The sequence below is a fragment of the Exophiala spinifera genome (assembly GCF_000836115.1).
Source record: "Exophiala spinifera strain CBS 89968 unplaced genomic scaffold supercont1.7, whole genome shotgun sequence".
Taxonomy (NCBI): domain Eukaryota; kingdom Fungi; phylum Ascomycota; class Eurotiomycetes; order Chaetothyriales; family Herpotrichiellaceae; genus Exophiala; species Exophiala spinifera.
The window spans coordinates 2,103,870-2,124,895 of record NW_015622519.1 but is presented as its reverse complement, the minus strand read 5'-3'; the positions used below and the strand labels follow the sequence as shown (position 1 = coordinate 2,124,895).

The 21,026-nt window shown below is 50.9% G+C and overlaps 6 protein-coding genes across 6 annotated transcripts; 4 read left to right on the top strand and 2 right to left on the bottom strand.

Annotated features, from left to right (window-relative positions):
• Positions 1-389: 389 nt before the first annotated feature.
• PV08_09767 (uncharacterized protein) lies at positions 390-2,675 on the bottom strand (the record flags this gene model as incomplete). The annotated part of the gene is made up of 1 exon (XM_016384083.1): positions 390-2,675. The coding sequence occupies one exon, from the start codon at positions 2,673-2,675 to the stop codon at positions 390-392; it is 2,286 nt and encodes a 761-aa protein (XP_016232706.1).
• Positions 2,676-3,278: 603 nt separating this feature from the next.
• Positions 3,279-4,574, top strand: PV08_09766 (uncharacterized protein; the record flags this gene model as incomplete). The annotated part of the gene is made up of 1 exon (XM_016384082.1): positions 3,279-4,574. One exon carries the CDS (start codon positions 3,279-3,281, stop codon positions 4,572-4,574), a length of 1,296 nt encoding a protein of 431 aa, XP_016232705.1.
• Positions 4,575-5,056: 482 nt separating this feature from the next.
• On the bottom strand, positions 5,057-5,500 carry PV08_09765 (uncharacterized protein; the record flags this gene model as incomplete). Its single annotated transcript, XM_016384081.1, has 1 exon — positions 5,057-5,500. One exon carries the CDS (start codon positions 5,498-5,500, stop codon positions 5,057-5,059), a length of 444 nt encoding a protein of 147 aa, XP_016232704.1.
• A 1,106-nt stretch (positions 5,501-6,606) lies between these two features.
• PV08_09764 (uncharacterized protein) lies at positions 6,607-12,118 on the top strand (the record flags this gene model as incomplete). The annotated part of the gene is made up of 5 exons (XM_016384080.1): positions 6,607-6,705; positions 6,760-6,834; positions 6,879-8,794; positions 10,095-10,377; positions 10,427-12,118. 5 exons carry the CDS (start codon positions 6,607-6,609, stop codon positions 12,116-12,118), a joined length of 4,065 nt encoding a protein of 1,354 aa, XP_016232703.1.
• A 644-nt stretch (positions 12,119-12,762) lies between these two features.
• PV08_09763 (uncharacterized protein) lies at positions 12,763-17,767 on the top strand (the record flags this gene model as incomplete). The annotated part of the gene is made up of 7 exons (XM_016384079.1): positions 12,763-14,424; positions 14,470-14,745; positions 14,796-14,970; positions 15,020-16,590; positions 16,656-17,249; positions 17,349-17,402; positions 17,474-17,767. The coding sequence occupies 7 exons, from the start codon at positions 12,763-12,765 to the stop codon at positions 17,765-17,767; spliced, it is 4,626 nt and encodes a 1,541-aa protein (XP_016232702.1).
• A 992-nt stretch (positions 17,768-18,759) lies between these two features.
• PV08_09762 (uncharacterized protein) lies at positions 18,760-20,241 on the top strand (the record flags this gene model as incomplete). Its single annotated transcript, XM_016384078.1, has 1 exon — positions 18,760-20,241. The coding sequence occupies one exon, from the start codon at positions 18,760-18,762 to the stop codon at positions 20,239-20,241; it is 1,482 nt and encodes a 493-aa protein (XP_016232701.1).
• Between the last annotated feature and the right edge of the window lie 785 nt (positions 20,242-21,026).

Genomic DNA, 21,026 nt, shown 5'->3' with positions numbered 1-21,026 from the left:
CATGAGATGAACTGAATTGCACTGTATCTTGGGTCTTCTTTTGGACTTTGGGGAGCGATGTTGGCTACGGAGTTGTCGATTAGGCTCAAAGGCATCAAGAGTTATCCGGCAACGTGAAACCAGCAGAGATTGGTGAGCGAAAAGGAATGATAACAAAGAAGAATTGTGCAACAATTGAGGGTTGATTGACAGCTAGCTTGCTGAAGCAACCAAGTCTAAGGATCAAATCCACATGCTACCAAAAAGAATGAATTGGGGGGTCATAACCTTCGTACTCATATCCATGCTATCCACATGTATCCTTGGCCCATATCTGGTGTGATCCCTGAACCCGTATCCTGAACTCCGTCGTCTGAATCCGTAGCTTTTTTTTGTCGACGTGTCGAGAGTCAGACAATCTCCAAGTCGTCCTCGCTCTCACCATCATCCCCTCCAGACGGAGTGGCAACGCCTAGACTCTCCCTCCCTGCCTCGCGGATCCCCTTGTCCGTCACGAAACGCGTCTTCTTGACCGGCGACAACCGCACGTCAGCGGCCGTTCGTTTGCGGCCATTCACCAGCGCGCTCGAGGGCAGATCCGACATGACGAGATTCGAAGAGCGCCGGGAAACCCCCGGTGCTGACTCGGGCGGTGTATCCTCCCGGGTCCGAGGGTAAGGTGGGCGTCCTTGCTTCCGATCTCGTTTCGTATCTGCTGTACCGTCGTTGTCTGGCTTTTTAGTTGCTCTGATCTTGAGATACTGCGCCCCCGCGCTCCCGGCGCCGAACCCGGCCCCGTGGCCCGCACTACCCAGTTTCTCTGCGATTTCTCTCTCCTTGACCTGTGCGGCGAGGTGTTTGCGGACCCGCTCTCCTCGGTCGCGAGACAAGTTCCCTTCCGGGATCGAGGGGCCGCCGGTGCCACCAGAAACGGCACGGCCGCCGCCGCCCGTAATGTAGAAGTGACTTCCTGTGAACCGGTCGAAGCGGTGCCCGTCTTTAGGCGGCTGTAATCCGTTTTTCCCCTTCGCGACACTACCACCGCGATTCCCGCCCCCACCCCCGCCGAAGCCATTCGTGCCCGTGTTCACGCCCATGCGCTTCGCGCGCGTCTTGTCAAGCTGCGCATTGAGATGCCACTCGCAGATTTCGGTCTTGGAGCCGTCGAGCCACGCGCCGCATTCCTTGCCGTCCTTCCTGAGAATTTTGCAGTGTCCCAGATCGCGGGCCTGGCCGATTTCGAGAACGACGTCGTCGTTGCTGCTCAGGTTGAGACTGAATGCGCCCGTGTCGGTCTTGCCTCGTTTCGGCGGCATGATTCCTGGGTTCAGGATCGCGACAAGCGTGCCTGGGCTGAGACGGTGGTAGCGCGGAAGCGCGGTGCCGAACAAGTACAGATCCACTGTCCATTTGAGGTCCGTGAGGGTGAGGGCCATGAAGCGTCGGGAGTTTTGGCTGCCGTCGTCCCATTGTCGGTGCCAGTCACTTTCGCCGACGGTGGTCGAGTCGGGCTGCGGCGCTTTCTGGTCCATTGGCGAGGACTTGGACGCAATGATGCCGAAGATGGCGTAATCGACTACCGTCTCAGGGAGGTCGAAGGACGGAGATTTGACCGTCTTGAGCAGGTCCGGGATGCGGAGGATTGTGAAGCGGTCAGTGGGCAGTGTACGTCTGAGGAATGAGTGTGGGAGGATACGTGATGTGAGATGTAAGCCGGAGAAGCCTTCAAAGAGTGAGGCGTCGCCTTGCGGATGAACGTCGTCGGTAGCACCCGGGAGTTGTGGGGAAGAGGTCTGTCGGAGATCGGGCAGAGTACGGCTCTTCTTAAGCTGTCGTTCGTCGCTGGCGTTTATGATGTCGCTTCGGCTGTATTCAGGTTGCTGAGGACGGGAGTGAGCGCGGGGTTGTGCAAGTGCAGAGGTAGAGTCTTGAGCCAGTGCGCGATGTTTTTCGATTTCGTTCTCGTCGATGTCAAAGACTTTGCTGCGTTGGCGGTTGCGACGTTGCTCGTGCGATGTCTCGCGCTCGCGGGCTTCGGCCATGCGCTCACTGAATGTCTTTCTGTTTTCGGTGGAAGCTGCCAATCGAGCTGAGAATGCCGATGAGCGAGACGACGACCTCTCGATTCGACCTGAAACTTCTGTCTTGTGACTGACTCCAGCTGTGGTATTTGCACGACGAAGAGATACATCTGCCCCCCGCACCCCTTTATCAATTCCAAGAAGTACTCGGGAAGGAGACTTGGGCTGTGAAGATGGCTGTGGCCGTCTGGTGGGTGACTTTTGCACTTCGACTTGCGCGGAGCGCGATATGGGGCCCTGAAATGATGACAATGCGTTTGAAGTTGTAGAACCGACACCTTGCGATGAACTTGGTCGTGAGGAATTACCGGGATCTCCTGCTCTTGCTTTTGTTTGCTGCAGTCTTTTCAACTTCAGCTTGGCCTCAATGGCTGCAAGCTTGAGTTGCAGTGTCTCCTCGTCTTCCTCGGCATCATCTTCCATGTCCTCTCGTTGGGACGACCGATCGTGGCCGCTACGAACGGCCCGTAGTCTATCAACCAAGCTGGATGCCGTTCCAGATCGCTTTATGGGCGACTGGCCATTTCGATGTGCTTCGTACTTTTTGCGCCCGCTGGGGGAGCTGAGGAGTGCGGCATGAGGTGAGACGGGAGGCCATGAGGCATCATGCGACATGGTCACTCAAGTACACCGAGAGAACTGGTCTTGGAGGAACGCGCCGGCGCATTTGGTCGTGGGGGTTGCTATTTGGTATCTGCGTCCTCGGCGAGACAATGTCGTAGTTCATGGGTGATTTCGCAGCACCAGGTCGTCGTTAGACTTGGCTGGTCTGATCCTTGAAACAAACACAAAATCAAATGTGATTCCTGCGGTTCTGCGGAGTAACACGGCCTCCGATTGGCTGTAGGAGACGCGACGGACGAACGCGGTTTATATCACCGAGCAAAGTGAGACAATCACAGACTCGAGGCACTCATACTCTCACTCAGTCATCAGTGATGCCCACCTGCACAGTCGAGATGAATATTGGACTCACGGGAAGTGGGATAATATACTCCGAAGTCAGATCTTCTCTGGCCCTCGTCCTAGAGTCCTGGTTATGCGCCGGCTCCCCGATTAGGCAGGCTTACCGAATGGACGCGCGCTATATCGAACGCGTCGCGCGTTTTACTTTCCGGCCGGTTTACGGCTTTGTAGGATGGCATGAGTACGCATGTCGTAAGGTTCCTACACAGCATTGAGGGAAATTTTGATACCAGACAGAGGGTAGCAGCCAGAATGGTTGTCACCCGCTCCGCGACTAGCAGTCCGGTCAAGAAGTCAGTTGGCAAGGGCAACACCGATGTGGCCGGCCAGCCAGAAGAATCATTGAGACACTTTGTTCTTCCCAACGATGTATCAGAACGCGCACGTTTTGTTCTCCTCCGTCATCCGCGCAACGGCAACGTAGAGAGGTTTCTTTTCTGTCCCAAGAGAGGACTGTTCCAATTCACCAAAGTCGATACTCCGCGATCAGACCCCCGAAGCCTCTTCGTCCATGCTCCGCCCTCAGCAACCACCTCGAAGGGCGAGGACGATGTAGTAGATGAGGACCCCACAGACCCAAGAAGAGATGGAAGTATCAGCAAGAGTGCAGAGATATTTGTGGCGACCCCTTTCGACTTGGCTTTCCTGTTGATACCCCTCGTCATTCCCTCGAAGCCCCCTACTGGTAAGCATCTTTTTCAGCCAGCGGACGACATATTCGAACAGCATATCGAAGATGACAGACACCTACGCTATATTCTCGAAAATGGGCGAGATCACGTTCAAGAAGCCATGGCAAGATTCTGTGACACAATTGAAGCCGGCGATGAGCAGATGTACAGACCTAACGAAGACAAGACACTGGGTATGGTGATGGAGAAGGTGAAAAGTGCGATCGAACACCGCCTCCCTGCTAGTTTGGAGGAGAAATTTGTTGCCCGAGCTCTCGAGACTCCTGTGCTGAGTGTCAAAAGAGAAAACACGCAGACCTCGACCAAGTCAGAATCAATTTCCTTGGACGACACTGAATCCGTCTCTGACAACCTGGACTCACAGTCGACTACGGCAAGCACTGCTCCTTCCGCTGTGTTTTCTGAAGTATCTATGTCTACTTCGAGCATTACTGAGGTCTCGGCTGCAGTGCCGCAGACTTTGCTTGATTTGCGCAAGCAACGCGTTGTTCTTGACTTTATCCTCGCGTCTTACATTCCTGAAGCTATTGCTCATCGACTAAAAGCCAAGTTCGCTTGCAAGGACTCTCCTGTCGATTTTAAGCCTCTTGAAGAGCACATGAAATCGCTAGCTGCTCTACGAGCAGATGCACTAGCGTCAAGGTCACTGGGTGACTTCAGTCGAAAACGCGGTCTCGATGACGACGAAGCAGCGGACATGAGAGCAGAGAAGAAAAGAAAACAGGATGAAGAGGAAAAGAAGAGAAAGATGGGCGAGTCAAGGGGAGTTTGGGACTTGAAAAAGGTTAATGTCACCGGGATGAAGAAAATGTCAGACTTTTTCACCAAGAAGCCTGCTGGCAAGGCAAAAGGATGAAGCCGAAACGATGCTACGATGCTACGAGATACGTCTTGACATCTTGGATAGGCAGACGATGTATTACGCACAACGTTCAACAACCCTATTCAAGAAGATGTACGAATGCCGAAGCTGGTCCCGAGTTTTCAACCTTCTGTGCTCTAGCTGCCTTGTCCAGAAATGCGCACACGAGGTGGATGTCTCTTCCTAGACACGCATGTGCGAGTATGGATATCAAGATGTGGTTCTCATTTGCAAAGGCTATAGGGATATCGCCTGCCATCCCGGTCACTTGCACGCTCGCTTCCAACTTACTTTCGCGCTTTCTCAGGACCTTCATGGTCCACTTCGATAAGCTCTGACCCATGCGCTAGAGCCCTCGCAAGGCCACAACCATTGCTAGTGACTTGCCTCTAGCCTCATACAAGTATTCTCCAACGTCACTGCAAAGGACAGCGCATTACTTTAGCAATCATACTGAAGCCGGAAACTCCTTGCGTTCACGGGCGGAGGATGGGAAGTCGAATCCCATGAACGAAAGGGTAATGGTGATGCCGGGAAAGATGGAAACTCGGCGCATTGAGTTGCTGCCTCTGCCTCTTAGCCGACTTGCGGCGAATGGATTGCTCGTCGAACGTTCTTGTGTGCTCATCTTCCGTGTCTAGGAAGAATGCAACACTGGAGTTAGAGGTGCTATACTCCATACACCCGAATTGATGGAAGGTCTCGCCTTCGAGTTTCATGTCGTCAGGCTCGTCTTGGAGTCGAACTTTAGGTTGTGACAAGGCTCTTTGCTCCACGCACACAGCTCTGCCACTTTCCACGACAAAGCGCTGGGCAAAGATGACTCTGATGAAAGCACCGTCCAGACTGATGAAAGGAAGAGCGTACAGCTGCCGTCTTCCAAGAAGGAGCCGTAGCATAAGCATATCCAGCACGGTCATCATGTACTGAGAAAGACTAAAATGTCCCCATCGCTCTGCGTCAGTTGGTATTTCCGGTGCTGTGCTGGTTGTGCGAGCCTTGCAACTCCCAGAGAGTGTCCACTGTTATGCCCACGGTGTACATGAGAGGAAGAACAACCAGGAACAGCTCCCCTAACGTCACAGGAAGATACATAATCCAAAGCACGGTGCCGACCAATGCGATACCTCCAAAAGCCAACTTCAAGTCTTGAGATATGACAAGCCAAATGATTATTGAGACAAATGCGGTCATTGACACAATGAGGGTGATCAACGGTATTTGCAAACCCTTCGTAGATGTTCGCGTCAGCCGATACTGCCAAATGAAGTGTTTCAAGAGGCATCTTCTTGGTGGACTTACAGATGCTGCCATAGCGACTGAACGCAGCCATGGACTGGGAGGCTCTAGCTCGCAGCTGGAATATGAAAGTATCATGACAAGCTCCGTCGCCCATAGTAATAACAGGATACCCCACCGGGCTCGTATGCTTGACCTCGAACCTCGCCCGTCATGTTTCGTTTGTATCAGCTCGCTGCTTGCCAAAGGATGTATCTTCTCTTGCATTGCCGTGTGGTTTCGAGGGTGGGGTTTATCGAACGCTGGGCATATGTCCGACAGACAAAACGTATGAATCGACGATCAGGCCGCGTAGAATTCAATGTCCACGTCCAAGCATAGGAAAGCCGAGCGTGATTTCGAAGGTTGTGCTATGCCAACAACAGTGCCGCTTGGGAGCAACTGCGTCTCAGATGATAGAGGCAAGAAATACTTAAAGAGGACGAAGACTTGGCGTCTGCCTGCGTACATACATAAAGGCCAACTTGGATTCGTGCAAAGTGACCGTCGCCTTCAGACCGCCAACTTCTGGGTTCGACTGCGAAGCTTTCCACTCATCTCAAGGTCCCGCAATGCTTGTATGATTTCTGCAGTGCACTACGACTGGCTCGCCCTCCTCTGATCCGGCTTTGGTCATGGTCGATATCACAGCTGATCCCCCCCGAGATACTGCGCCTAGAAACGACAACGACGTAGAGGCCCAGGTGGAAAGAGAGAGATGGAACCTAATCATGGTCCCCAGGCAAACATGGCACGGCGTACTTTTGGGCGGAATGATACTGACGGCATGGCTGGAGATCGTTACTTGGCTAGCGAAGAAAGCACCCACCAGTCCACTATCCATCAGGTAAATAGTCTGATCCACTCTCGACATTGACCTTCGGGACTGACAAACAAGAAGCCTGATTGGAATATGGACACTCCTGACAACAGCATTCTCAGGGCTGGCTCTTTCGAGCCACGTAGGCTGGAGATTGTAAGTCATCCAAAGCGGCAATGCCCTGATACTGATAACATCAGGACATTGATAGTCAATCTTGGGTCCATCGCGGCATGCCTCAGCATAATTTTGCTCCGGTGGACGATTTCACCGGGCGATGTTCTCATGCTGATGCCCGCGGTGACAGTAGTCGGAATACTCTGTCCCCTTGCGTTACGAGAAACGATCCAAAAGCTGTTCTTTCCTGCTCAGAGCGTCTTAATGCAAATGAACAGTTCCCGAGTCACAAGGGATATGGATTGACTTTGCCTTGTGGCCCTGCAAAGCCCGATGAATCCCCACCCTCTAACTACTCATACAGTCGATCCAAGCGAGTCGCCTCCTCATCTCACGCGATCGCATCTCCCATCGTCCCACGTTCGCCGCCGAAGGTGGGTAACTTCAGCTGCCTTTCTTACTCTGCTTTCCTGGAGGACGATGCCACGCTGCTTCCCGAGCCAGAGACCCGACCCATATCTCAGGAACAACTGGTTAATGAGGTCAAGGGCATTTATGCTGGACTTGTTATGGTCGAAAAGAAATGTGTCGAGATATGCCAACAGCAGAGTCAGACCACTAACAAGCTGTCGGATGAACAATGGCAAGCTTTGATAGCTTTGCATCGGACGCTGCTTCATGAGCATCATGACTTTTTTCTAGCGAGTCAACATCCAACAGCATCACTAGCCTTGCGAAGGTTGCCTACGAAATATGCGATGCCCGCCAGAATGTGGAGACACGGGATCCATTCTTTTTTGGAGCTCCTTCGCCCTCGTCTTCCACCCTCCCTAGAGCATATGCTGAGCTTTGTATATCTTGCTTATCAAATGATGGGTCTATTGATGGAGTCGGTTCCTGCTTTCCATGAGACATGGATAGAATGCCTTGGAGACCTCGCGCGCTACAGAATGGCCATTGAGGAAGCGGATATACGAGATCGAGAGCGTTGGTCCAATACCGCCAGAATGTGGTACAATCGCGCTGCTGATCACTCACCAACAACTGGTCGTATACAGCACCACTTAGCTGTACTGGCGAGACCGAATATTGTCCGACAGCTCTTCTACTACTCCAAGGCTCTCATTAGCGATATCCCATTTGTGAATGCCCGGGATTCGATCATGCTTTTGTTCTCTTCGTTTCTCGACAAACATGAGAAACAATTATTTTATAACTTCAAGACACTACCGAGTACTTTCCCGTGTGTCAACACTCGAGACCTGACCACGCTCTTGGCTAGCACCTCATTCCAAGCACTATCCCCAGCATCCCAAAGCTACATACAAAAATCCACCGCTGCATACACCAAGTTCGACAAACCATTGACTTCAGATAGTATGATGCTTCTAATCGAAAGCCTTGTCCTCAATTCCGACGTTCATGTTATCAAATCTTGGAAGGTCTGGGGACCAGATCCCGGCTTAATCGCCAGCATACCCGATTTTGGCTCTGAAGAGAATTTGCGTTCGAAAGGCTCTCGAGTTTACAGCAACAAACTTCAGACCCCAACATCAAAACGGTGTGAGGTGATCACGGAACTGAATACTATGATGGAGAATGTATCTCACCCGAGGTTCAGGAAGCACAATACCATCAACTTAGAGGACTTCAGGCAAGCTACTCTACCGGGTACCGCCCAAACACACCATACGAGTATGTCCACGGATGAAGTTACCTCTCACATACTGCCTGGCTGGTCTACTACTCGCTCCATTGTCGCCGACAAGGTTGGAGATCGAAACATCCTGCCGTACATGCATATGTTACTAGCATACCTGCTCAATTCATATATTTCGAGCATTCTATCTTTCCTTGCAGACCCCTTAAGCCAATCTGGTCAGCTGTTGGAATCCATTGCGCTGATCTGGACTTTTGGAAGCTACAATCAAGTTAAAAAGAACAAAGTTCCGTTCCAAGAACCCGACATAGGTGACGACCGACCTGAGAACCTTTCGACGTGCGGCCTCACCTGTACGCCCAAACCTTTTGTCTCGAGTCTGAACGAATACGAAGTGACGAGGATAAACAAACTATGGGATCATCTCGTCATGCAGCGCCACGAACGGAAGAAAAAGCCCGCGGTTTGGATCTGGAGTTGTTCCAGCACTACAGAATGTGCTACTGAGAGTGAAATATCCTTCACTCCCTTCCTCCACGCAGCAAAGCGATATAAAAGCAGGAACCTCTCTCCCTGGTGGGAATGACGTCATCAATGGGCTGTACATTTGACTTGTTGGACATGATTTAGCCCGTCTGTGTTTTGAAGCGCCTAGAGTCATGTTGTTCATCATCCGTGATCTTGGCAGAAACATTCTCAGCGGACGATGACCTGGGCAGAAGTGAGAGGAGAAGCTCAGTCGAATATCCATTTTTGTCTTCGGAACCCAACGGCTACTGGGATCCAACCAAGAATATTATCCGAATTGTAAATGCCAGCCTCGCTCGTAGCAGAGCTCTTTGTTGGCATATGGCATGTAGCGCAGGAGCTCAGCGTACAGAGCGCCCGACATTGAATGTGCAACGACCTAGTCGTTTTGCATGAATGAATTATAAAATGAACGTCATGCGCACCGCCACTGACCTACAACACCACGGTAATGTCTTCAAGCTCGAAGCTGCTTCTTTCTTTCTCGTTCATCGTCTGCGTTACATATTCCGAAGTCGCCCTGATCATAAGTTTCATAACCGTCTCCTGCCGAGGAATACGAGTACGAATGTGGACCTTGATATCCACTCACGGAAAACTCGGCTTTCGGGCTTTAATCTGCACAGATGCAAAACTCGGTCATAAAATCTTCTAAGATTGGCCAGAGCGGAGATAATGATAACTTGAGATGACTCGACGCAGCGCCACGAGTATCGACTACGCCCTACGAGAGAGATGCAGTACACAAGTTTCTGTCGAGGCCGACCTTTCAGATTTTCTCACTCTTGTTCTCGTATCCTATGGTGATGCTGTAAGATAGCTTGGGCCTTGAGTCGCTGCTGTTACGCGACCACAGGCGAGTGATGATTTCCTCAACAGGCGGAGTTGGCACGATTGTGAAGCCACTGCCTCAGCGACGTCGAAGACCCGCGCATAGCTGTGTTGAATGTCGGCGGCGGAAGATCAAATGCAATAGAAAGTATCCTTGCAACCATTGCACCTCCGCCAGAAAGCCGACAGAATGTACCTACACCCCAAATCTTCCACCACGCGGCGCTACATCCGAAAAGCGAAGTATTTCACCGAGACCGATCCGGGGTTCATATCCTAGCCCTCTTTCCGCGAGTGATGCCGCAACGGATCAAGTCTCGGGGCCTCCCAGACCTGCCAGCCATGTTGAAACTCCAATCTCGGCCGCGCCACTCGAAGACAGGACACGAGATGATCTCGTCCGTCGCTTGCAGACGCTTGAGAATCTGTTTTCTACTTCTCATCTCGAGCAATTGGAGGCTTTCCACTCAACGCCACCACTCCAAAGGCTTAAAGATGGGCGGGCACTACTCAACAAAACTAGAGTGTACGGCCGAAGTCACTGGACATCAACAGTCTGCGAGGTATGGACGTCTCTTCTCAGTTGATAACCCAGAACACTGACAAGACTAGTTTAAATGGACCACACTTCGATTATTTCTAACAGAGAGTCATGTCGAGGAGAAGAGCGACAATGAAGAGGTTAAGGCTCTTAAATCTGAGATGCGGGCCATGCTGCAGAAATGCAAAGTCCTTGCCAGGAGTTCGAAAGTGGCCCGGCCGAGTCGATGCTTCTCGTGCCCCGAACTCACTAATCTAGCAAGGCTTCCTCGTGACACCTCGGACCTGATGGCGAATCTATACTTGTCCAAATTTGAGACCTCTTTCCGCATACTTCACGTTCCTTCGTTCTTGGCCGAATATGATCAATATTGGACAAATCCATCAGCAGCTCCTGCAGACTTGAAGCTAAAGGTACAATTAGTCATCGCAATAGGTTCAAGTATCTCCCACAAACGGAGTGCGAGTGCAGAAATTCGATCTATGGCTTCTCACTGGATATACGCTGCCCAAAACTGGCTGGCTGGGCCTCTTGAGAAGGACAGATTCAGCATCAGTGGCCTGCAGGTACATTGCCTGTTAATATTGGCACGACAAATCTTGTGCGTTGCAGGAGATCTAATATGGGTGTCAATGGGGACTTTGTTGCGGACGGCAATGCAGATGGGCCTCCACCGGGACCCGGACAACTTCCCAAAAATGTGCATCTTGCAGGCCGAGATTCGAAGAAGACTATGGGCAACAATTCTGGAATACATCGTCCAGTCATCCCTCGACTCAGGGATGCCGCCGCTGATTACGTTCGAAGACTTTGACACTACAGCGCCGGCCAACATCGACGATGAGGAAATAAATGAACACACAAAAGTCTTACCACAACATCCCAGAAGCCAGGTGACAGCGACTTCTGCGCAGCTCGTCCTGCTTGACTCTTGTCGTTCGAGAATGAAGGCGGTGCGGTGCATGAACGGTCTAGGATCAAAGTTACTTTACGATGAAGTGCTTGCTCTAAGTGCAGATATCAGCAACGCGTGCCAGGTCAGCCTTGCCTACACAAGTAAACTCAAATCAGCCCCATTCAGTCAGAACATGAACGACCTTCTCCTCCGACGATTTTTACTGCCCCTACATCGGCTTTTTGCTAACAAGGCAAACACAAATCCATTGTTCTACTTTTCCAAGAAAACCTGTCTCGATTGTGTCATGGCTTTCCTTTCGTCCGATTTAGATGAAGACTTCTCCCAAATTTTACGGAGCGGCGGAGGCTTCTTGAAAGGAGGCATCCTCTATATGTTCTTTGCATTGGGTATTGAAGTTGTGCAGGAGTTCCAAGAGGAGGGTATCAAGAATGCCCAGCCGCATCGGCAATGGTTAATCAATGCCCTTGACAAGGCGATCGAGCTAGCAGTCGACCGTCTACGGCTGGGTGAGACGAATGTGAAGATGCACCTGATGCTCAATATGATTCAGGCTCAAATCCAGCCGTCAGACAACCCGACAGAACTGAGTTTAAGGCTGGGACGAAAAGGACTGGAAGCCCTTCAGACCTCCTATAATATTCTACAGGCGAACGCGGCCCCCAGCCATGAGTGCTCGGTCAACGAGACCGACATGACTTTCTTCGACACTGGTCAGGACACTAGCATGAGCCTTGACTACCGATTTGATGACCTTCTCATGAACACGGATATGATGGACGGCATGTTTGAAAACTGTGCAGCTCAGCTATGGCCACAAGATCAAGGCTATTGTCCCTTTGTATAGCATTGTCACGAGGGAGGGTCTGTGCAAGGGAGCACCGGAAATGGGGTGGCTGTGCGATAATCATCACTACTCAGAAATATCATCACCTCAACCCTCGATCTGCATTGCTCTGTCGATTCCAATTGCCCGCGCTTCCGCTCGCTCGTCGTCTTCTCGTACTCGTATTGATTATGTAAGTCTTGGCACTAGTCGGACTCGGTATATAGAGATTCCGAGTCATCAACCATGTCATCATAGATTGCGTTTAATTGATTCTTGTCGAATGCGTGCGAACCTTCGTCACCCTTGTAGTCCCAACTGCGGCTCAACCAACCAATATGCTCGTCCTTGAACAAGCCCTGATGGATCTGGAATCCCTCGGATACCGTCTTATTCCTTATGGTACATGTGTCGATCCCGCAGAACATTGTTTTCGGGTTCCAATGTTCTTCCTTCTATTTTCCCAGGCTCTATCATTCAATCGGGTGAGAGATTGGAAGCCTGGCTGCCTTTGATTCTTCCCATCATTGCATCTCATATCACCCTCTGCCTTAACCTTAGTTGTCAACAGGAAGCTCGGCCTTGGGCTGATCCGCATGTTCAGCTGATGCCGATGGTTGTGTCTACTCCGCGTACAACACGGCTACAATATTATACTGGTCATTATGGATAAAGAGTCCAATCCCGTGCCCTCTACAGGAACGTCCACATATCGGATGGTGACGACGGATAATGTCACGGCCTCCGCTTCCATCTCCTCGCCAGAGTCTTCTTCTGCCACAAATGATCCACAACTCAGTCACACACAACCTCACGGCATGTCCAGCTCGTCGGCAAGTACCCTTTCCACCGAGCACTCGCCAGTAGAAAGGACAGAATCCAGATTTGAACCAATTAAGACAACCTCTACTCCAGACAGCCGACCACAATTGATCACGAGGAAGAGTATTCAAACCGAAGATGATTTGTTCAGAGTCTTATCTCAGCGACGGACAAGCGCTTCTGGCAAGTCGAACGCGGAGATTCAAGAAGAAAATGACGAGATTGAACGGCTGATGTCCCGGATGTTTGGAAAAGCTCGGCAACAAAACAGCGAGGAAGAGAACACTCGACACAGTGGTGTCGTCTTCCGAAACTTGACCGTGAAAGGCGTCGGATTGGGGGCGAGTCTCCAGCCCACAGTCGGCGACATATTTCTCGGTTTGCCTCGTATGATCAGAACATTGTTCAGGAGAGGTGCCAAAGCTGCGTCCGGAAAACCTCCTGTTCGAGAACTTCTGAGCAGTTTTGACGGCTGCGTTCGGCCCGGCGAGATGCTACTGGTTCTCGGAAGACCCGGTTCGGGTTGTTCGACCTTTCTCAAGACATTTTGCAATCAACGAGAAGGCTTTGAGTCCGTCGAAGGAGACGTGACATACGGTGGCACAGACGCAAAGCGAATGAAGAAAGACTTCCGAGGGGAGGTCATCTACAACCCTGAGGATGACCTTCACTATGCCACTCTGACAGTCAAACGTACGTTGTTATTCGCGTTGAAGTGTCGGACTCCCGGGAAGGAATCACGCTTAGAAGGAGAGTCTCGTGCGGACTACATGGCAGAATTTCTCCGCGTGGTCACCAAGCTGTTCTGGATCGAACATACCCTCGGGACCAAAGTTGGAGACGAATTTGTTCGCGGAGTTTCTGGAGGTGAAAAGAAGAGAGTCAGTATCGCTGAGGCAATGATCACAAGAGCATCGGTACAGGGATGGGACAATTCGAGTCGTGGTCTTGATGCGAGTACCGCTTTGGAATATGTCCAGTCTATTCGAACGCTGACTAACATGGCCGGTACCTCGACTGCGGTGTCTCTTTACCAGGCCGGCGAATCCTTGTATGAACTTGTGGACAAAGTCCTCCTCATCGACCATGGTAAGTGTCTCTACTACGGCTCGTCTGACAGGGCCAAACAATACTTTCTTGATCTGGGATTTGAATGTCCCGAACGATGGACAACCGCAGATTTCCTCACCTCTGTAACCGACGAACATGCAAGATCAGTTCGCAAGGGCTGGGAAGATCGCATCCCTCGTAACGCGGACGAGTTCGCTGCCCTGTATCGTCAAAGCGATGCCTATCAACGCAACCTCGAAGATATCAAAGATTTTGAAGCGCAGCTTGAGAGGCAAAAACAAGACCGGCTTGAAAACAGGTCCAGGAAGAACAAAAGGAAGAACTATACACTTCCATTCCATAAGCAAGTGATTGCTTGTACACAGCGTCAGTTTATGGTCATGGTGGGTGACAAGGCTTCGTTATATGGCAAATGGGGAGGAATTGTTTTCCAGGTATTACTTCCTAACACCACATTGGATTCTGCTAAACCTGCATAGGGTCTTATTGTGGGCAGCCTCTTCTTCCAGATGCCCAAAACTGCTGCTGGTGCATTTCCTCGTGGCGGTGCGATATTCTTTGTTTTGCTTTTCAATGCCTTACTTGCCCTTGCAGAGATGACAGCCGCATTCTCATCGAAACCGATTCTGCTTAAGCACAAGTCGTTCTCCTTCTACCGGCCAGCTGCCTACGCCATCGCACAAACCGTTGTCGATGTCCCACTTGTCGCCATCCAGGTTTTCTTATTCAATGTTATCATTTATTGGATGGGCGGAGTTAGTGACCATCCATAGGCCTGCTTTGCATCTACTGACCTCTGTTATAGTTAGCTGCGTCTGCTTCACAGTTCTTCATATCGTGTCTCATCATTTGGACAGTAACCATGACCACCTATGCCTTCTTTAGAGCAATTTCAGCTTTGTGTAAAACGCTCGATGACGCTACCAGATTTACTGGCGTTTCGATACAGATCCTAGTTGTGTACACAGGCTATCTGATTCGTGAGTACAGACTTATCTTCCGATCTATTTTTCCACTGACCTGTGTCAGCTCCTTCTCAGATGAAACCATGGTTCTCTTGGCTGAGATGGATCAATTGGATTCAATATGGCTTTGAGTGCCTAATGGCGAATGAATTTACCGGACTAATCATGGATTGTACACCACCGTACCTCGTTCCACAGGGTCCCGAAGCTAGAGCTCAGTATCAGTCGTGCGCACTGGCAGGAAGCCAGCCTGGCAGAACTTCAGTCGACGGCGCCCGATATATTCAGCAAGCATTTCAATACAAGCGCAGCCACTTATGGAGAAACTTTGGGTTCCTGTGGGCATTTTTCCTCTTCTTCCTCGCCGTGACGGCTTTCGGTATGGAAATCATGAAACCCAATGCTGGAGGTGGAGCCATCACTGTGTTCAAGCGCGGCCAAGTCCCCAAGAAGGTGGAGGAGTCAATCGAGGCTGGTGGCCGTGAGAAGAACGTTAACAGGGACGAAGAAGTTGCTGCAGCAAGCAATAGCCCAATGGCCGCCGAGAAGATCAGAGATCCTGGCAGCGACGGCAGTGACAGGACCAACTCTGCACAAGAAGACTCGACCATTAAGAATGTCGCAAAGAATGAGACCGTATACACGTTCCGCAACGTCAACTACGTGATTCCCTACGAAAGGGGCGAGCGGAAGCTACTACAAAATGTTCAAGGTTATGTCCGCCCCGGCAAGCTCACTGCGCTGATGGGTGCAAGTGGAGCAGGCAAGACAACCTTGCTCAATGCACTAGCACAGCGTATCAATTTTGGAACGGTCACTGGCGAGTTTCTCGTCGACGGTCGACCGCTGCCCAAATCCTTTCAGCGCGCCACTGGCTTTGCCGAACAGATGGACGTCCACGAACCAACATCTACCGTGAGGGAAGCATTACGATTCTCAGCCCTCCTACGACAACCACGAGAAGTACCCGTGGAGGAGAAGTACGCTTACTGTGAGACGATCATTGACCTACTGGAAATGCGAGATATTGCCGGTGCCACAATTGGCCGTGTGGGCGAAGGTCTCAATCAAGAACAACGTAAGCGTCTGACCATCGGCGTCGAATTGGCCAGCAAACCGGAGCTACTTATGTTCTTGGATGAACCAACATCCGGTCTAGACTCCGGAGCCGCATTCAACATTGTCAGATTCTTGAGGAAACTAGCGGATGCTGGACAAGCCATTCTCTGCACCATTCATCAACCTTCTGCAGTCCTGTTCGAACATTTTGACGAGCTCCTGCTGCTCAAATCCGGTGGACGAGTGGTCTATCATGGGCCCCTGGGCGACGACTCGCAAGAGCTCATCAGATACTTCGAAGAAAACGGCGCTCGAAAATGTCCACCAGACGCGAATCCAGCCGAATATATGCTTGAAGTCATTGGTGCAGGCGACCCAAATTACCATGGTAAGGACTGGGGAGATGTATGGGAGCAAAGCAAAAATTATCGGTCCCGATCCGACGAGATCTCGGAAATGATCGAACGACGAAAAAGCGCTGAGCACAGCAAAAACATCAGAGACGACAGAGAGTATGCGATGCCACTATCGACGCAAATCGTCGCCGTGGTCAGAAGATCTTTTGTCTCGTATTGGGTACGTAACTATTAGTCTATTCCACCGCTCGAGCTAGCTCTCTGCTAACAATTCTGTCTTGCCAGCGCACTCCAAACTACATCATCGGCAAATTCATGCTTCACGTCCTGACTGGTCTCTTTACGACATTCACATTCTACCACCTTGGTTACGCCTCGATCGATTTCCAGTCTCGGCTCTTCGCCGTCTTCATGACCCTCACCATCTCGCCGCCCTTGATCCAGCAACTCCAACCTGTCTTTCTCAATTCCAGAAACATCTTCCAATCTCGTGAGAACAACGCGAAGATCTATAGCTGGATAGCATGGACCACAGGCGCCGTGTTAGCAGAGATCCCGTACTCTATCGTCGCCGGCACCGTATACTATTGCTGCTGGTGGTTCGGGTTCCAGGGGTACCGTCATTCCACGACAAGTTTCACCTCGGGGTTCTTGTACCTCTGTATATGCTTGTTTGAGCTGTACTACGTCAGCTTCGGACAAGCCATCGCGGCATTCTCGCCCAACGAGTTACTGGCCAGCTTGCTCGTGCCTGTTTTTTTCTTGTTCGTCGTGAGTTTCTGTGGCGTCGTCGTGCCACCTCAACAACTTCCATCTTTCTGGCGTTCCTGGATGTACTGGCTTACCCCGTTCCACTATCTTCTTGAGGCAATGCTGAGTGTAAGTTTGATGTCGCCGTGTCTGTCTTTGTGGAGGTTTCTTTGTACAATTTCAAATTTTGGACAAGGCTGAAGCTGACACCTAATTTCTCCCGCACAGGTCATTATCCACGATCAACCTGTACGCTGCAATCAAGGCGAATACGCACGCTTTGTGAGTGATTACCCCTATTTGCCATCACTTCGTTGTTGTCGTCGTATATTAATCTTTTGATTTTCCTGCAGCCCGCTCCACCGGGCCAAACATGCCAATCATATGTTGAACCCTACATTCGTCAGGCCGGTGGCTACGTCCAAGTCGCCTCCAACGGGCTCTGCGAGTTCTGCCAGTATGCCAACGGTGATGAGTTTGGACGTGGGTTCAGTGTGTACTACTCACATAAGTGGCGCGATATTGGGATCTTTTGTGCATTTGTTGGGTTTAATTATGCCGTCGTATACTTTGCCACGCTTCTGCGGTTCAAGGCCAGGAATCCACTGTCGAAGGTATTGATGAAGAGGAAGCATAAGGGTGAATAATCAAAACCCGAATCACTTTGACTTATATCGTCGATGTCTTGGGATGAGTGAGTTATCTCGAGATGGGGAAAGGGAAAATCCTCAGCCCTGTAGGGGCCTATTCTTCCTGTCAGACAGAAAGAACGTGCGCTCTATACCATGGCCGAAGCAGCTGGCAGTCGATGGTGATCCGGATGGTTAAGATTGGACTAATACGTGGTGGCGCGATGGAGCGGAGTCAGTCGTTTAGTTTGGGGCCGGCGCAAGGCTGTTGGAAATAAGGAGAAGGAGAAGGAGACTTCCCGCTTCGAGCGAGACATGTGCAGAACAATGTTGAAATACCGTCCACTCTTAATCTCATGTAATCTTCTACCGGTGTGAGTGAGTACGGGTTTCATTCTCATCCTAGCAACTGCTTGGTAGTATGAGTAACTGTCCTTCCATACTTCAATCCATGCATCCATGCATCCATCCACCACATGGCATACCCAATACGTACGCTTCTTCACCCCCACGGTATGCCACGATATGACGTTGTCGTCCTTCACAATGTCTGGTGCTGCTCGTTGCCGTTGTTGCCTTTATTGTTGCCTCGTCAGCTGGGAGGTACTGCCTTGTCGTGACGTGAATGCACCTTGTCGTATTTGTTTGTCCAACCCGGCACGTACACAATGGGGTGAAGGCACAAACTGTAGTATAGTGTAGTGTAGTGTAGTATAGCGTAGTGCGGGTAGCAAACCTCAACACATCAACATCCAAACATAATCTCCCTGGCAGCCATCAGTGTTCGCTTCTTCTCATGACAGAGTCGGTGTCAACTGATTGGGATCGTACGTATTGCCAACGTGACGGTTCTACCTTCTCTCTCGTATCTTGTTGTCCTGGACATCGGAACGTCCTTGATCACAGGATCGCACTGGAAAGCATAGACCTAGCCGTTGAGAGGTTCTTCTGTCACGTCGTCCGGAGGGTCACGAACTCAGACCAGAGTTCATTGACCACAGAGTCTGATCATGGCTCGAGAGGGATCTTCGATCGAGGCAAATGGTGCTGGCTCCATGGCCAACCAGGACCATGATGGCCACATCACCACCCCCGGCACTGTGACAATAACGACTGAAGATCGCCGTCTGCGTCGTCGAGAAGCAGGCCGATGCGGCGGTGTGTTCCAGGTCATCCGTAACGACATATGGGAAGGGTATCAGTACGCTCCGCAAGGTAACCAACCACGTCTCGCTGGAGGAGAAGATCGAGGAGTAGGCTTATCTTGGGACACGATCGAATCTGCATCCACTTCGTCAGCATCATTGGTATCAGACTCAACTCTGCAGCCTACCCCTGACCCTTGCTTCGATCCAGACTCAAGCTTCGTTCCATTCAAGACCACCACAGCTCCTGGACGAAAGGGAGAAAACAAGTCGAAATGGACAGTCGACCGAACGGGTAAGATACGGAACAAGATGACCAGTGAGATTGTCGACACCAATGACGCGAACAGAAACTGCTCCTTCTTGGGTCCGCAGATCAATCCAGGCGCAGGGATTCCAGAGACCAAGGACGACTCCGGACCTCCTATTATGCCTGTGCATAGCACACAGACAGATCTGGAGATCACTTCCGGCCAGAAAGGGGCAGCAGGAGGAGATGCAGACCCGGAGTCAACAGCTGACTCGACCACAAAGACGAAAGCAAAGCCAGAGGCCAGCATCAACACGCACCACGACCGCCACAACTATGGCCCAACCCTTAGCTTGTTGAAGACGAGCCTTGTCAAGAAAATCAAGGGTGTAAAGTGGATGCCGAACTTGACTCGTCGTCGTGGCCAAAGCCACTCCCGTGAATGCTCGTACACCAGTGCAAATCCAACCCCCAGAACGGCTCCAACGTCGGTCAACAAAGCTTCACGAGTCGTACGCAAACAACCAGGAACAGCTGGAATGCTGGACGTGGACGTGAACAAAAACAAAAACAAACCGTTACCCTGCATTCCAAGCCTCATGACCACGGAATCCGACATTGATCTGCGTCTGCATCCACGTCCGCATCCACGTCCATGTCCAGGTCCAAGTCCAAAGCCAAACACACACGGTCACGGGAACGGGGAGGCACCGACTCACCTTCAACAAAGTCCCAAACTACACCCGCAACTGTTAGGCCACATAAGAACCACCATGACTGAGACTCGAACATCCTCGTTGCCGTCGGCGCCACAATTGCCAGAGATCACAATCATGTCTCCAAGTCAAGCCAAAGAGTGCATGGCGGCGCTGGTGCTGGACCCAGCCTCTCAAACTCCGATTCAAAATGACAGCGATAATCGAAACGAGGAAATCGACAAGGCTTTCTTCTCTTCACCTCCGCTTCCGTTTCCACCTCCAGCCAGTGACGCAAACACACACACACACACACACACACACACACACACACACACGCCAATAGGGGCAAAGACACAGACACAAACACAGACGATGAGACGACAGGGAGAAGACCACTGAGGCAGGAGAGAGTCATTCCGCATACCCAGCTGAGGACACTAACTCCCATGAGCAATCGTCACTGATTAGACGACGTTTTGTACCGACAGGGACCGGGATTGTACGTTAGTGGCGGGAATCGAAAGTGACGACGAAGAGCGTGTATGATACTGGCATTGCGGAGTGAATCGTGACGCAAAAGGAATGGGAATAATCGAAGAAGAAAACTGAGTATGGCGAAGACAGAGTACTTAATGTTGTACTCCGGACGAGGACCGAATCTGGAAAAAGAGAGTGTGATAATGACAAAGTACTCCAGTCTCGGGTTATGTTGTGCTTGGAGAGTGAGGGTGAGTGATTCACAGCCCAGCGATCAAACAAAAAAGTCGAGATTGGATATGGGACTGAGTGCGAGAACGTGTGTGTCTAAAAGTGAGAAAAGAACAGTCGTGGATGATGTATTCGTGAAATGGGAATGGAACGCGTGTCGAAGATGGCGAAGGGATTCTGATACTCACCAAGCTCTTCTTCACAACATGATGCACTCTCCACACGTGCAGTATGACTTAGACGCCGCATTGGCGAGAGGACATGTATTGTGTTATTCACTCATGAGTATCCTTCAGCGACAAAAAGGTGTCTTGGTGTATGTGACGATTAAAGTAAAAAAGTGATCATCGGTCTCGTAAGGAGTAAAAAAAAACATCTCTCGGTCTCTGGCATCGGATCGGATTGATGTTTCTCCGCATCCATGTATACATACCATGAATGTGAACTTATTCTACTAAAAGTACAAACCATCGCCC